The 15,998-nt window shown below is 32.0% G+C and overlaps 2 protein-coding genes across 4 annotated transcripts; one reads left to right on the top strand and one right to left on the bottom strand.

Annotated features, from left to right (window-relative positions):
- Positions 1-5,791: 5,791 nt before the first annotated feature.
- Positions 5,792-9,634, top strand: LOC8276130 (alcohol dehydrogenase class-3). Its single transcript, XM_002533584.4, has 9 exons — positions 5,792-5,951; positions 6,108-6,244; positions 6,615-6,661; positions 6,745-7,070; positions 7,594-7,676; positions 7,801-7,876; positions 8,786-8,943; positions 9,023-9,184; positions 9,278-9,634. Exons 1-9 carry the CDS (start codon positions 5,918-5,920, stop codon positions 9,392-9,394), a joined length of 1,140 nt encoding a protein of 379 aa, XP_002533630.1. The 5' UTR covers positions 5,792-5,917; the 3' UTR covers positions 9,395-9,634.
- Positions 9,635-11,120: 1,486 nt separating this feature from the next.
- On the bottom strand, positions 11,121-14,564 carry LOC8276131. Of its 3 annotated transcripts, none has more exons than XM_048377029.1 (4): positions 13,699-14,564; positions 12,635-12,721; positions 11,426-12,521; positions 11,121-11,343 (listed from the first exon to the last, which is right to left on the bottom strand). In XM_048377029.1, the coding sequence occupies exons 1-4, from the start codon at positions 14,053-14,055 to the stop codon at positions 11,339-11,341; spliced, it is 1,545 nt and encodes a 514-aa protein (XP_048232986.1). In that variant the 5' UTR covers positions 14,056-14,564; the 3' UTR covers positions 11,121-11,338. The 3 variants fall into 3 exon arrangements, with proteins under 3 accessions (XP_048232986.1, XP_048232985.1, XP_048232984.1); XM_048377028.1 differs by having other exon boundaries at positions 11,121-11,336; XM_048377027.1 differs by having other exon boundaries at positions 11,121-12,521.
- Between the last annotated feature and the right edge of the window lie 1,434 nt (positions 14,565-15,998).

The following is a 15,998-nucleotide window of genomic DNA, read 5'->3' as shown; positions in this document are numbered from 1 at the left end:
AATCACAGAATTTTAAGGAATTTCTTACCAACCAGGTGCTCTGATACCAATTGTAGAAAAATATGAACTTGATAGAGCAAAATCACAGCTAATAATTTGATAAAATAAAGATAAAGAAAGACAAAATACACAATAGAACACACAGATATACGTGGAAAACCCCTAAACAAATTAGGGTAAAAAACCACGGGCAATGATAGAAGAATTTTACTATAAGAAAAAATAATAGGGGTTACAAACTCACTATTTATAAAGAAGAAAACATTAAAATTCTCTCTTTATAATAGGAGAAAAATAATTGCTTAACTCTCTAATATTTTTCTCTTATTTTGGGATACTTTAATAACAAGGTGAGGCCTCTATTATATAGGCTTGGAAAGTACCTCCACATTGTTAACTTAGCAATTTGGGAGAAAATGCTCCTCAAATATCAACACGGATACATTCTTCAAAGAAGCGAGCAATACAGTGGGAGTTCCTTGCAACCATTAAAAGTAAAACCAAACAGCATTAAACCCCACATGAAAATTACTCACCTATGTTCCTTTCACTTTGTTTCCTCACTATACAGCAGTCACCTCTTACACAAGAAATTAGTGCCTCATTTTGTTGAGCATTTTCCTTTGCTAATCCAAACTCAAGTGCGACCTCATTTACAGAGGCATAAATTAATTTGGAGATCTTTTTTCCTTTATTAGGTAGTTGGGCGGAGCCGAAGAGAAAGTGACTGACGTGTACTTCTGTGAGTCCCACTTTTCTTTTCTTATAAGCCACGTCGTAAAAATAACAACGCTCGTTAACGTGTGATCACAGGCAAAATGACGCAAATCTTAATTTTTAAATATTATTTGTGCCAAAAAAATATAAAAATTTAAGAGCAAATGCGCTCCTTGCTCTAGAAAATCTCATACATAGCCTTTAATTTATGTAATCTATAAATTATATTAATTGTAATATAAAAAATAAAGATCGAATTTGTAACCGTAACTTTCTTGGTAATTATAATATTTTTAGTGAAAAAAGATGAGTCTCAAACTTCAATTCTACACCGGAATTTAAAGCGGACTGCTAACTAGAGTTGAATTGGTGGTAATTGTAGCTTGTGAACTGTGATGAATTAAGGGGGCAAATTAGGGTTTCATGTGATGAAGGGAACAAGAAAGACATAGGGAAGAAGGAATGGAGAGGATTAATCCCCCTGGTCAAAGGGTTGACCAGATTATATATCTGACAGTGGACACGTGGAAGGAAGCCAATGGATGGATTATGTCACTGTTTGACCAAGGGTATCATGGATCTTGAAGATACCGACAGAGCATTTTGTCAGAGTTTTTTTCTTTGTAAAGTATTTGGATGTTTTCGTTTAGCACCTCCTCTCTGTCATTACAATGTCGCACGTGCGTATCCACGTGCTGAGATTGGATCAGATTTTCCGTATCATCTTTTTCTTTTCTTCTCATTTTGTTTTTTTAAGCCAGAATCAATCAATTTAGTTGTGCTGTCTTTCCTTTTCTTTTTTTATTTTTTCTTTTTGTTCCTAGGAAGGTAATGAGTCAAGAGCCATACGACAAAGAACAGTTACTTTTTAGTAAAAATAAAAAAATTTATGTCGTATAATTGTAAGATTTAAAAGAATATAATATTGTTTAAACATTATTACAATGATTTTTCTAGGCTCCATACATAATTCACTATTAGTGATAAACAATGAATAATTTGAAAAAATTAAGAAAAAAACTAGTGGTTGGTTATATGTGAGGATTGAAGATGACTCCAATTCAGTCTCTCCATTTACCGTGCACTAATATTTTATATCACTTTTATAATAAATATTAAAAAGATTATATTAATAATAGCCATCCAATAATTGGGCCGTTGTTTTTTAAAATAAAATTATTAATTCTGTTCCATTTCGTTTCGCCCACAATGATCGAGATATCTCATTTTATTAAGAAAAACGGAATAAAATATTTTTTGTTCTGCATCAGTCAAAATACTGGACATCTTTAATATGAAAATTTTTAGTCATATTAAATCGCCCGGGAATCCTATTTTTAAAGTTCGGAAAGATCAAGCCAAGCTATTTGGCAAGGGCTTTTATTCCTCTTTTTAGTGTTTGCTTACTCTTTCGAATAATGTTGGTTGCCCCTTTTCCCTTTTCATAATAATAAGGTAAGCATTCAAGCGATTTTTCCTTATTGAGGAATATTACAGTATTTACGATCTTGAACGGAGAAAAGAGTTTCAAAATAGCATTTTTGGATTGATCCCAGACCGGTAGATTCCTTTGTCGCAAATAAGGAATTTTTCATGTTATAGGTTTTTATGATAGAGTGGTCTCTTTCTCATAAATCTTGATTTTGCTACGCTCAATAAGAATCCCTCGAACCGGAATGACTGAAATTGGATTGGAATTGCCATTCTGACAAAGATTAACGAGATAAGCCAAAATGAAGTATTTTTATAAAAAAAAAATCATTGAATTGAGTTAAGTAGTTTAGTAACACATAACCCTAACACAATAAAATTTTTTTTCTCTCTATCAATAAAAATGAATTGAAATATAAAACTTTAAATAATCATTTATTTATCTTTATTTATCACCTCATCTTACCCTCTACAGTTTAATCATATTTTCTTTCTATTAATTTATAAATTTTTTTTATGATTATTTAATAATAACAATTAAAACTTATATAATTTGATTTTCATAACTTTATTGCACAACATAATATTTTATAATTTAATCGATTGTATTATAGAAAGAGCTTTCATTATTGTAATTCTATGATAACGAAAAGTTAGTATATGTGTACTTGATATTTTCTATTATGCTATTTAATTACATTATGTGTAATAATTTTGTAGTGATTTGAAATTAAATTATACATATAATTTAAAATAGTCCGAAATGAAATGCCGAAATATTTCAATACTAAAATATTTTGTTTCAATGACAAATCCAAAATTACAGCGAGAATGAAATTCATAACTTTGCTTTAGAATAAAAAAAGAAAAGAAAAAAAACAAAGAGGAAAAAGGATACTAAATAACAATAACTTAACAAGAGAAGTGGCGGCAACTATTTTTTCATGAACAAATTCTTAAAGATAAGCTTTAAAACGTGGCCCATTCATCGGCTTTCACCATAATAAGCCCTGTTAACGCCTATTTTCTGGCTTTCTATATATATATATATATAATTTTATTTCAATACGCCTGAAGAAAATGTTAAGCCTTATTTTTTGTCTTCACTTATCACATAACTAACAACTATGAAGGTTGCCATGAATAAGAATTAAGAAATCATAACTGATCAGTTATTATCGAAAATGGATTGGTGAAGAGTATAATAAATTTTCCCTTTATTGTTGTTTTCTTTCTCCTTTTTTAAGCCTGAATTGTACTAATTCATATCAAGATGTTTATTTTTATGTTTTATTTTTTTATCTTTAAAAATATATATAAAATTCCATGATTACAATCAATTTTTAGAATAGATCTTTATTTTCTCATATATATTATGAATTAAATACTTATGAAAATTTAAATACTTATAAAATGTAAATAAGCCATTATTAATTAATGTAGTAGAAATCTTTATACATTAGACCCCTTTTTTTATTTATATCTTAGGTTCACAAAATGACACGAACTCAGGTAATGCTAATGCTATTAAAATGAGCTGTGGTAATTTAACTTCTTTTCTAGTGTTTGAATTAGAATTCTGGATAAAAAAAATCCGAGTCAAATTGCTTAATTATCTAAAGTTTTCAAGGTGTCTACATGATCACACTTTAAGCCAAGTAATCAAATTATTAAATTAAGAAAAAAAAAAAGAGTTAATCATATATTATAAAATGGACATCAAAAGGTAAAACTGCAAAGTAGTGGTCCAAATGACGAATATAAAAAAGTTGATATTATTAATAAAAAAAAAAACAGAATTGAGAAATGTGCAAAAGATGTTGCCATAATGTTGTCATTTGATAGGCAATGAAAGGGAAATGTCATTAATAATATAAGCAAACAAAACAAAACAGTGAAAAGAAGAAGAAAATTATGCAATGCTTCAAGCATGGTTTCTTCTACAAAGACTAAAATCCATGTATAGTCTCACTACTAAATTTCCTGTCTCCAATGGGCAATGCTTATACAGTATATATAACTCTCTAATGGCTTCTTCCCCACTGCTGCTCTCCATCTGCATTGCTTCTGGCTAAACCACCTGGTACTCATCTTCAACGCTCGCCTTTCATTTTTTCACTCTTTATTCATTTGATTCCTGATATGTCTTTCCTTGCCACTGTAATAGAACACCAAAGGTTAATGCATGCCGATCCTTGTGTCTATTTATGCAACTAATTACTGAGTCGATCCAACAGGGTGATATGCATTTTTTAATAAATGAAAAGCACTTATTCTCCCATCCTTCTTAGATAATGACTTCTCATTTTCGTGGAAATCAAATTAAACTAATTATAAACCGCTAAATAAATGAATAAGAACTTATTACATTATTATACATATTATTATTAATGGTAATTGCATATTAAACAATTACAACATATAAAAGATAATTAATCATATTTTCACAAATAAGGAAAATAATTAAAATATCTATATATTTTTAAATCTTTTTATAAATTTATGGTGTTAAAATTTTATTTTTATCATACTAAAATATCAAAAATACAGTTTTTAAAATTACAATTTAGTTATTTATTTTAGTAAAACAAACAAAAAACTAATTAAAGAACTAAAAAATAATTGATAAATAACTTAAAAACAACTTGATCGTATTTTCTTAAAAAGAATTATACATTAAAAATGAATTTATTAATTTTAGAATATTTTTAAATAATTTCCTGTAAATAACTGATAAAAGTCCGAAGATAAGTCCAGCCCAAGTTGGATTCGCGAACATGGGTCATCTGAAGCAATGTGGTATAAATGAGCTTTGTGCTTCCATATTTCGGTTAAGAAAGCCCAAAATCTAACTAATAAGGAGCCCACTTTAAAAACACATACCCGAATTACATTCTTCTCCCTTACACCGCACAATGGCGTGGGTTACACCGCAAAATGGCGTGGAAGACGCCGGCTGCGTGTCTTTTCATATAAAAGTAACAAATTCTAATAATACAAAATAATATTTAAAATCTTTAACTCAAATGTTAAGCTTGTTAATTGTTGAGATATAGAAATGTTGTGCCTAATTTCTAATTTTAGTTTTATTTATTTTTATATTAAATGTGAAAAGATCGCTGTAAAAAAAAATTAACTATTATAACGTATTTAAATAATTTCTTTAAATTATCTATCATTTATATATATTTATTAATTAATATTTATAAAAAGATTAAATTAATTTTTTATAACTAATCCTATTAAATATATGTTTAATTTAAATAAATTATTAAAAAGCAATGAAACATAAAAATAGAGTATAAATTGATTTAGACTAGTGATAATATATAATAATAATATTTTTTAAAATTATTTATCACTTATATATATTTAATATAATATTAATTACTTTATTTTATTTTTATATTAAAATGATATAATAAATGTTATAATATTTATAAAAAGATAAATTAAATTAATTTTTATAACTAATTTTGATTAAATATATTTTTAATTTAAATAAATTATTAAAAAACAACAGTTGATATAAAACATAAAAATAGATATATAATAATAATATTTAATAACAGATATTATTAGGAAAACACAAGTCTTAACGGAACGTGGTCTTATGTCTTTGTTGTCCCTCAATTATTTTTGGGCCGTCTCCTAGTCTTTTTTCGGCCTTTCATTTTTATTTCTTATAAAATAAATATCTTTCCATTCATCTCTCTTCCTATTTTCTTCGTGTCACTGTATATTCATTTCGCTATCTTCTTCATCGTCTATGGCTACTCAAGGTCAGGTCATCATTTGCAAAGGTAAGCATATAGTGCATTGATCTTTTGTTCTTTTTTCCTGCTTTGTAATTTTTTTTTTGCTTGTTAAACTAGTCTATTTTTATGTCTGATCTGTGATCCGTTTGGATGCTCCAATTTTATTTTATTTTTCAAAAAAATTAAATTAAAAATGAGAAGCTGCCGTTGCCTATGAGCCGAACAAGCCGTTAGTAATAGAAGACGTACAGGTTGCTCCTCCTCAGGCTGGTGAGGTTCGGGTCCAGATTCTCTTCACTGCTCTTTGCCATACTGATGCTTACACCTGGAGCGGCAAGGTATATTTTCTTCTCTTCCTATTTGTAAATGCATTTTGTTCTTTTGATGGTTGATTTTGATCAATAACTGCTTTTAGTGGTATTGCTATTGCTGTTGCTGTTGTAGTTTTACTTTTTTTTTTTTTACTGTCATTTTAATGGAGAGAATTAGGGGAATTCACTATATGTTTTTGATATATATGTTTTCTTTTCTATTTTACCAAACTGATTTTTCGTTTTTTAGTGGATGAGCTCACAGTAATTCCTTATTATTTCTTTTAATATGCTAGTATTCTTTTTATAAAAAAAAAATTAAAAGAAAAATTATGCTTTATTGTTTTGATGATATCTTACTTGCTATTGTGCTGTCTGAAATTTTTTTCCCTTACAGGATCCTGAGGGCCTTTTTCCCTGTATCCTTGGTCATGAGGCTGCCGGGTATGTGTATCATACAAATCATTTTAGACGTTGTCTAGTTTCTCCAATCTGCATTTATTATTCTTTTCCTTTTCTTGCTTCAGGATTGTAGAAAGTGTTGGAGAAGGGGTGACTGAGGTGCAGCCAGGTGATCATGTGATCCCTTGTTATCAAGCAGAATGCAGAGATTGCAAGTTTTGCAAATCAGGGAAGACAAATCTTTGTGGCAAGGTACGTGCAGCTACTGGTGTTGGAGTCATGATGAATGATCGTAAGAGTCGCTTCTCAATCAATGGAAAGCCTATCTACCATTTTATGGGCACCTCCACATTCAGTCAGTACACAGTTGTACATGACGTTAGTGTTGCAAAGATTGATCCAAAAGCTCCTTTAGAAAAAGTGTGCCTTCTTGGATGTGGTGTTCCCACTGGTAAGGATTCTTTTCTTTTTTCCCTGCTATTTGCTTGGTTTATTGAGGTGGTCCCATGCTGTTTATGTGGATTCCAGTGGATAATAATCCATTTCTCCTTTTGCTACCTAATATAAGTATTTGGAATTATGTGTCAGACAAGCTCCTATTGCATCGGTCTCATTTGCCGCTATGTGCTTGTATTGTATTAGTGATTTGAATTTAACATCGCCCCATCAAATTTCAGAAAAGCTTATGCTCCATATCATTAATGCGATCTAGAACCAGCTGAATGTAATTGCCTTGTTCATTTCTGATACATATGATAACCTTTCAGATGTCCATAAAATTTTACAAGAGATAAATCTGACTAGGATGCTTCTGACTATACACCATAGTACATTTCTTCTCTCCTTTCCTTCCCTCCATGTCTCATTGCTTTGTTGTCATTTCTACCTTAAGCATCTTAGCAACTAATCTTCTGTGAGCAACTTGGCAAAATGTAAGTTAGAAATCTGTAACATAACACCATGTTGTTCTTTAGGTCTTGGAGCAGTTTGGAACACTGCAAAAGTGGAAGCAGGGTCAATTGTTGCTGTTTTTGGCCTTGGTACAGTTGGCCTTGCGGTAAGTTTTAAAAACACAAGCATCCAGCTCTCTCTTCCCCCTCCCCCCCTCTCTTTCTCTCTTTATTCCACATAGTGATGCCACTCTACTGATATTTTTCAATTTGCTGGCCATAATTCTGTAGGTTGCAGAGGGAGCAAAAGCAGCAGGTGCCTCGCGTATAATTGGCATAGATATTGATAGCAAAAAGTATGATAGAGGTATGATTTTGTTTGTTCTTTCCTTCATTGTCGGCTGTTAAACATAATTTGAGAATTTCCTTTTGTTCTTAACAATTCTTTGCTGAGTCCTTTGAATTCTGGCAACTGCATCTTATACACTTTTACATCTGTATGTACATTTTTTATGTGCAATTTGCTGAATGATTAGCAAAATAAAATATCGTTGCCAGTTCTGGATGATGTGAACTTGCTTAAAATTTCCTTCCTCATGGCGTTAAATAATATAATATTTCATATGGGATATAACCTACTTGATGCTCCATATTCACCTTAATTATGCAAACTTAACCTGCCGAAAAGGCATTACCAGCAAGGAAAGAGATTTTCTAAACCATTAGTTTTCACATTCTTTTTTTCCTTCTTACATTCTTTGTAACGTTACCATTAAAGACTTCAGTTATTTCTGATTATGGTTTTTGAGAAGTTTAGATTTAGAGAATAGAGATAACCTGTTCTTGGGTTATAGTTTAGATTTTGTGGACTTCAGCTTCCAGACCTGGCATCTATGGTTTCTAGGCATAAAATGTTCCAAGTTCTGAATAATGAATAAAAATTGTTATGTTAACCTTCTGGCTTTGAAAATCTGGCGGTTGCTACTTTTCTTTGGAAAGGATTGCCATGCACCTTAATAGCACGTAACTGTGTTGCTAATGCTGCAGCACATTCTGCTGCATAGTTGATGTGAATAGATCATAGTTCGAGCAGAACTTGTACAAGTTCATTTAGTTTTCTTTTCTTTTATGTTTTATAAATTATTTTTTGTGTTCCTTTATTGGTGTAAAGTAAATGGGGGCAGGGTATGGGTGTACAGCTGGTGACTATTCTTAATATTATATGCTTGCATTATTTTGTATTCACCTAATTACTTTTGTAAATTGCAATGTGCAGCGAAAGATTTTGGAGTTACCGAATTTGTGAATCCAAAAGATCACGATAAACCAATTCAGCAAGTCATTGTTGACCTCACAGATGGTGGTGTTGACTATAGTTTTGAGTGTATTGGAAATGTTTCTGTGATGAGGTCTGCTTTGGAATGTTGTCACAAGGTAAATAGTGTCTGAGCTGGTCCCTGAACCTTAATTTGACCCGCAAAATACCTCTCTGATATGCCCTGAGAATTTTCAGGGCTGGGGGACCTCGGTTATTGTGGGTGTTGCAGCATCAGGTCAGGAGATATCTACTCGTCCATTCCAGTTGGTGACTGGCCGTGTGTGGAAAGGAACTGCTTTTGGCGGTTTCAAGAGCCGCTCACAGGTGCCTTGGCTTGTAGACAAGTACATGAAAAAGGTAATTCTTTGTTTTCTGTATGCAATATATCTACAGTCACTGAAATCTCCTACAACTTAGGCCACAGAGTTACCTTACCCATTCTGCTTACAGGAAATTAAGGTGGATGAGTACATCACACATAATTTGACTCTTGTGGAGATCAACAAGGCTTTCGATTTGATGCATGAAGGAGATTGCCTCCGGTGTGTGCTTAGCGTGCATGACTAAAGTTATCAGTTAATGCCTCCCTAAGCATTTTCGAAGGCTAGGTGTTGAGGCTTGTCTAGAGTTTTATTTGTAAGCTTATCTACTATGGCCTGTGTTAAGTGTTTTGTATAATGGGGTCCAATGCCCAATGCCCCTGTTTTGGATGATAAGCGAGAACCTGTCAAATGCATAGAACTTACATTTATAATATGCGGTATCCTCTAATCAAGTCTCTTGAATAAAGCTGGTGCTTTTACCTAATGAAAGGTTAATCCTACTCTTTTTCTCCTTTATTTTCTTTTTCTTTTTCTGGTCAATGTAGGAAACTTTAATAGATTTGAAACCAGATTCATTACTGAGGCCTGCAGAATAGTTTGCTTTTTCTATGGATATGCTTCATCAGACTGAGGTTTTGCCTCTACGAATGATATGTTTCTACGGCTGAATGATAGTGCAACATGTTGCTACATCACAATAAGGATACTCAAGGCCTGCGCCCCATGTTTGTCATAAGCTTAATATTATGATAACACGGGAGCTGATGCTTCTGCACTTTATTGGCAGCATGTTTAGATGGCAATGAGAAGGAGTAAATGTACACTTGAGCGAGGTTTTAAAATTGAATCCTCATTCCCACATTTGTAATTAAAAAAAAAAAAAAGTCAAACACAATAAATAACTTGACTTATATTTAAAACCCACCCAACAAATAACTGAACTCATATTTCTTATTTTAAAATCCAACCCAACATATAACTTGAGTCATAGCCACGTGTTTAAAAAGAGGTTTCACCATTACTTACCATTATCCCGACATCATGTTAAAATTTACCTGACAATAAAAAAATCCCAATTCAATTTTAATTCTTAGCAAAGGATCGAGATGAAAAAAAAAGTTTAACACATTTCGTCTTGTAAAATATAATGACACTTTTGGGCCTAATGCATATTTTGAAAACTTAAATTTTTAACTATTTAACTACTTAAACCTTAACTTTTAATACAATCTCAATTTAATCTCTTTTTCTTTATAATATTTAAATATAACTTTATTCAAAACGTCTATATGGCCGTGATTAAATGCTATAAAAAAAAAAAACAGATTTTTTTAGTGTTCAAAATTAAATATAACAAAAATTCTAGTGTTTATTAATTTAAATTAAAAATTGAAGTATTAAAATAACTAAATAATCCGCTCAAAAAATGTAAAGCATTGGACAGATCATATAGTATTAAAATTTTAAAAGAAAAATTATAAGTAGATACATCTTTGACATAAAATGCAAAATAACAATAAGTAGAACAAAATTAGCAAGACCTTTTTATTTGGCATGCCAAAAAGTGGTTCATACAAACCTCAGAAACAACATATCAACTCTGAATAATTGGATGGACGATGGCAATCACACATTGTGAACTCCAATTTGTATGAAGCATAATTAAACGAATGCGTCCAAACCAAACTAGAAAGTTAAGCAAGCCATTTTGGTGTTTTTGACATATAGCTGGCCGGACAATGTCTTAAGTTTTAACGTGAGCCAAATGCAGACTTAGTGGTAGTACTAGAGTCTTACTAGAATCCCCATTTGCGATGACAGAAATGGGAACAACAAGACAACTATAAGAGGCATTGTTTTTTTCTTTGAACCAGTTATAGATTCACCTCCTAGATTTGAAACAGTTTCTTCCACAGTCATATATAGAAAAACATTAGGGATATAGGAAGCTATCTGAGACTCGCATAGCCTAACGAACAATGTCCTCGGGACAGGAATATATATTGGATTCATAAATATAAGACAACACAATAGGCAGCCTCTGTACATAATCATTCATAGCATGCATAATTTGTACACTTTCATCTAAAATGGTTGTACACTAACCAAGCTCCCCTTTTTCCCCTAAAGTTCAATTCCAAGAGTGATTATTTTGTCCAATTGCAAAGTTCTGCAGCATCACCCAGCTTTACCCTATCAATAAGCACAATTAGCAACTATGGCTACACTTGTGCCAGACCGTTCCAAGAAGTTTCAAAATCAAAACAAAGCATACCTGCATCAAAAGCAGAGGGCTCAGGAGAAAAGACATTCAGATCAGCAGGCACACAACCTTCTGGGGCCACCGTATCAGACTGGGGTAAGAACCAGCTCTCATAATCATGGTCTTTGTGATGGTGTTCAGTGCTTTCAGTAAATTGTGAACTAAGTTGCTTGACAGTCGTGGGCTCGTTGTTGTGCCCTGTGTTAAGATGAATATTTTCAACTAAAAATTGCTGATTGCTTTGACTCAAGTTGTTAAGCCAATCAAAGTCGAAATCAAAAAAACGAGAATCCACAACATTTTGACTTTGATTCCCATACTGAGAAACGTCTCGGCCATCATTTGACTGAGGAACAGGCTGACAGTGCGGTTCAGATAAAAGGGACACTGAGTTTATGCCGACATTCACCATATTGGCCAAGGGGGGGCTTGGACAAGTATAGGAATCTGAAATCATGTTGGGTGGTAAAACACCCTGCCAGCCACTGATATTTTTAGAATTTACTGCAGTCCGTTGAACAGCATTCCTAGCATTGTGTGATGCGGGAGCAGAATTCATGTTGTTTGAGGAGCCATAGACAGATTGGTTCACCGCCACAGCAGAACCTCTGATGATTCCAGGCCTTTTAAACATTGCATTAGAAGAGATGAACTGTTGGCCTCTATCTCGTAGTCTTGGCACAGGATTATTATGTATGCCAACTCCAACTGGCTGTTGGGTAACAGAGCGGGACATATATCCATTCCTACCCTGAACATATCCTGGCCATCGGCTTCTAGTCTGGCTTATAATATTGGGAACACCAGACCTGGCAGAAGAGCAAGCACGAATTGTAATTGGTCTACAAACCTTATTATGTGTTCCTAAATTAGGTGCCAATTGTATAATTTCCCGGGGTGCAACTTGGTTAAGTTGGTGCACTGGCACAGGAAGTTGAACATCAGGATATTCTGAAACTGGCAAGGGAACATATTTCCCTAGCCTGAAACTCTCGCGCTGGTGTTTCCACGTATCAAGTTTATCAGTGGCATGACAATGATCAAAAGTGGGGACACCTGTAGCCCAATGTGCACAAGGGGCAAGTGAATCACATACGAAACAATGGCACTGCATTTCAAGAACAACAGAAATCAGAGTAGTTAATTAAACATTAAACTATTAAAATACAAGGAGCAACTGCTGTATTATCTAGGGACCCAAGTGTAAAAAAATGACATTACCAATTCACAGTGTCTTTCGTGTGGGGTTGAACTGAAAGGATATTTAGCACAAAGATGTCGTGGGTGAGGGTAGTCTCTACATGCAATCTGCAGTCACTAAAATAGAATTAAAACAAGACTGAAACATAATAACTAGATCTTTCAATCCCATACACAAGAGATGGATAAAAACAAAAGGAATGGCAGAAAAAAGGGAAGAAGAGGATAGAATTAGCGTAATATCAAGTTGAAGAGGGTAAAACATCAATTCTTAAAGAACAAGGGACTAAAAAGCCATAAAAACCCTTTCCCAAAAATCTTGATGAATAAAATGCATAATTTGCCCATAATTCGCACTTAAAAGCACCACTATACCAAAGATCAGGAACTGTGGCAAAGTAGAATCACAAGATTATGCTTCAGGCAGATTATCACTCATCTTCTGATGTTTTAGAAGTGGATAATTACTTATGGTCTAAATTTTCTTGTGAGTTGCTCCCATAAACTTATCACTGCATATCAAGAAAACAATGCCCTAGACTCACAGATTCGCTCTGTCAAACAAACACAACAAACTAACATAAGATTACTTTTATCCTCTCCAATGAAGATTCCATAGAAGCATCATCAAAAGAAATACCCTTTTGATACGGCATCTTCTTTAAATATGTGATTGACACCCATACCTTATAGACTATATATAATCACACCTTTGTATCTGCCCCATGGGAAAGAAAAGAAAAGAATGTCTTCACATGCAGTAGTTGCATCGGCTGGCCCAAGGGTGGTGTATCTCACCATCAACTCAACCTTTGTTCACATGGCAAGTTCCAGTCCATGAAGCATATGCAAATATCTCTAATTGATCTAGTTCATGACAAGAAAGAAGATGGCTCCAGTTCTTCATTGGAATAAATCATATAGATTTCAAAGTTTAATCCTTTAGTTTGCACCATACCAAATAACCAACAGTACAAAAGTAGAACAAAATCAGCACAACCCTATTATTTTACACACAAAAAAGAAAATCAAGCATAGTAAAAGTTGAACATCAAGCATTCACAATAACTAACATAAACACCCACCTGTCCCTTTTGCCCAACAACAAGAACATCGTCTCCATCATTATCCACATCATAATCAACAACATTGACCGCTTTTTCCGGGTCAGAATCCAAAACTACACAATCGCCATCGTCCTCATCATGGATAACGACATCTTTAACAAGTTTCAAAGACTTCGATTTTAGCTTTGGTTTTAACGGAGTATACTCGCCGACAACCACAACCTCATCTGAGGAATCAGCCGTTTCTCTATCAACAGCTTCGAGTGTTTCAGCCAACCAATTAAGGTCATCATCGTGGCCGCCGCCTCTCATTTCTTCGAACGATGCTGTCTCCTCGTCGGAGCTGATATCGAAAATCACCTGCTTTGAGTCCATGAAGAAAAAAATGACTCGAGCTTAATCATGCGTAACAAAACCCTAATATAAACAGATAAATTATCAATCTGATTTAATCAGGGCTTGAAGTTGTTAAAATTGACAGACAGAATTAAAGGAATTGACAATTCTTTAAGAGAAATTGATGGGTTCTCTTCTTCCCGGGAAAATTTTTCCATATATGATTAAAAAAAAAAAAAAAAAAAAGAAAGAATTGAAATTAGTGGGTTTAAAAGCGGGGTTTTGGAGAGGGTGTGTATGTATGGAAAGATTTAGGTTTTTGAGATGGAAGAAAATTTGAGAAATAAATTGATGAGAAATATGCGTGAATTTTCTAGGAAAAAACAGTGTTTGAGTGAGTGGGGGAGTGAGAGAACAATAGGCCAAAAGAGGCTAAAGTTTGAGGTGGAGTTAGGTTTGGAATTGTACGTTTTCCGGGCTACTTGTCGAAATATCGACAGTGTTTTGTTTAGGTTCCGGCTTTAGGATCTTCTCTTTACATTCTCTATGTCAACAAGATAAAATATGCCTAATATTATATAATTCATTTTAATTTATTAAGTAAAACAAATAAAAATGATAGTTTTATAACACTATTTTCAATTTTAAGTCTTTTTTATTTAAATACATCAGAATTTTATCAATCAATTTTATAAAATTTTCTTATTTTTTCTTTATCCATTTTATTTATTTATCTATTTCATTAGTATAATATTTTTTAAAATAATATTTTCTTTAGTCTACAAATATTAAACAAGAATACAACAATATTAAAAGTCTAAATCCTTAAATTTAAAATTATAAGAGTAAAATTACAACTAACTAAATGGCTAGTTCTAGTAATTTTAGTATTAGTTTGACTAAAGTCTAACTCTATTAATTGGTCTCAATTTATTTAACTCTAATTTGATCAAATCAATTCAAATCATAATATGGTGTCAGAAGAGATATGATTCGGTTTCTTAATTTTTCAAATTTTTTGTTTGAATGTTCAGTTTAATGGCTTAGTCCAGTGATGTCCCTCCTTGTCAATTCAATCTCAAATTTCAGAAGCAGAATTTCAATTTCAATTCAAGTGACAATTGAGTGTTATAATTAAATCTCAATTACATTTGAAAGAAAATATTAAAGATCCCAATACTTATATTTTGGGATCGTGTGACGCCTATTGTCAAGGTAATTCAACAAGCTAGCTAAGGATAATCGGGTAAATCTATTCAGGCACATATGGGATAGGCAGATAAAATATAATCAGGAGCTACTTTTCTCATTCATAATGATAATAATCGATACAACGGGACATTTTAATATACATTCTTAATGTATGTACTAGAAAAGTGACCGGTGATCCCATATTATAAAATGATAAGAAATAATAACAGTTTATAAAGATAATAGTCTAATCAATAAAGTGGCTAATTCTAGTCATTCATTTTAAATTTCGTTTAATCAAATTAATTAAAATCATAATATTATCATTATTTATCTTATTTAATATAATTATATTAATTTTAAAATATGACATATTTCTTATTTATATAGAAGATAACAAAGAGAATATGCTTTTTCAATTATTGGGATTTTTTTCCTTTTTTTTTTTTTTCTAAAAGACAATTCTTATAAATTAGTATTGAGAATTTAAAAGGAAGTCTAATGATTAGATTGTTAATTGAATTTTATGATCATTTTCAATTTTATATAAGATATATACATATTAAATACATAAAACTTTTCAAATAGTTAATCATAATATATAAAAATTTCACTTATATATGCATTATATCTATAAATATTTAATGATTTTCTCTTTTTCTGATAAATTTTAACGAGGAAAAATATTTTTTAAAATTAAGTTTACTCTATTTATTTTATTATATAAAAAATATTTTATGAAATTTATAAATTTTATTTAGCCTTCAAGCAAATATTATCATAAAAAGAAT

This window comes from Ricinus communis, chromosome 7 (genome assembly GCF_019578655.1).
Source record: "Ricinus communis isolate WT05 ecotype wild-type chromosome 7, ASM1957865v1, whole genome shotgun sequence".
Taxonomy (NCBI): Eukaryota; Viridiplantae; Streptophyta; class Magnoliopsida; order Malpighiales; family Euphorbiaceae; genus Ricinus; species Ricinus communis.
The sequence above is the reverse complement of the archived record's forward strand: the minus strand, read 5'-3'. Positions and strand labels throughout refer to the sequence as shown.

Coding starts and splice junctions, on each gene's coding strand:
- LOC8276130 (XM_002533584.4), top strand. CDS start 5,918: ATGGCTACTCAAGGTCAGGTCATCATTTGCAAAG. Junction 5,952..6,107: donor TCAGGTCATCATTTGCAAAG/GTAAGCATATAG, acceptor AAAAATGAGAAG/CTGCCGTTGCCTATGAGCCG. Junction 7,071..7,593: donor TGGATGTGGTGTTCCCACTG/GTAAGGATTCTT, acceptor GTTGTTCTTTAG/GTCTTGGAGCAGTTTGGAAC.
- LOC8276131 (XM_048377027.1), bottom strand. CDS start 14,055: ATGGACTCAAAGCAGGTGATTTTCGATATCAGCTCCGACGAGGAGACA. Junction 12,722..13,698: donor TTGTTGGGCAAAAGGGACAG/GTGGGTGTTTAT, acceptor TAGTGACTGCAG/ATTGCATGTAGAGACTACCC. Junction 12,522..12,634: donor ACGAAAGACACTGTGAATTG/GTAATGTCATTT, acceptor CTTGAAATGCAG/TGCCATTGTTTCGTATGTGA.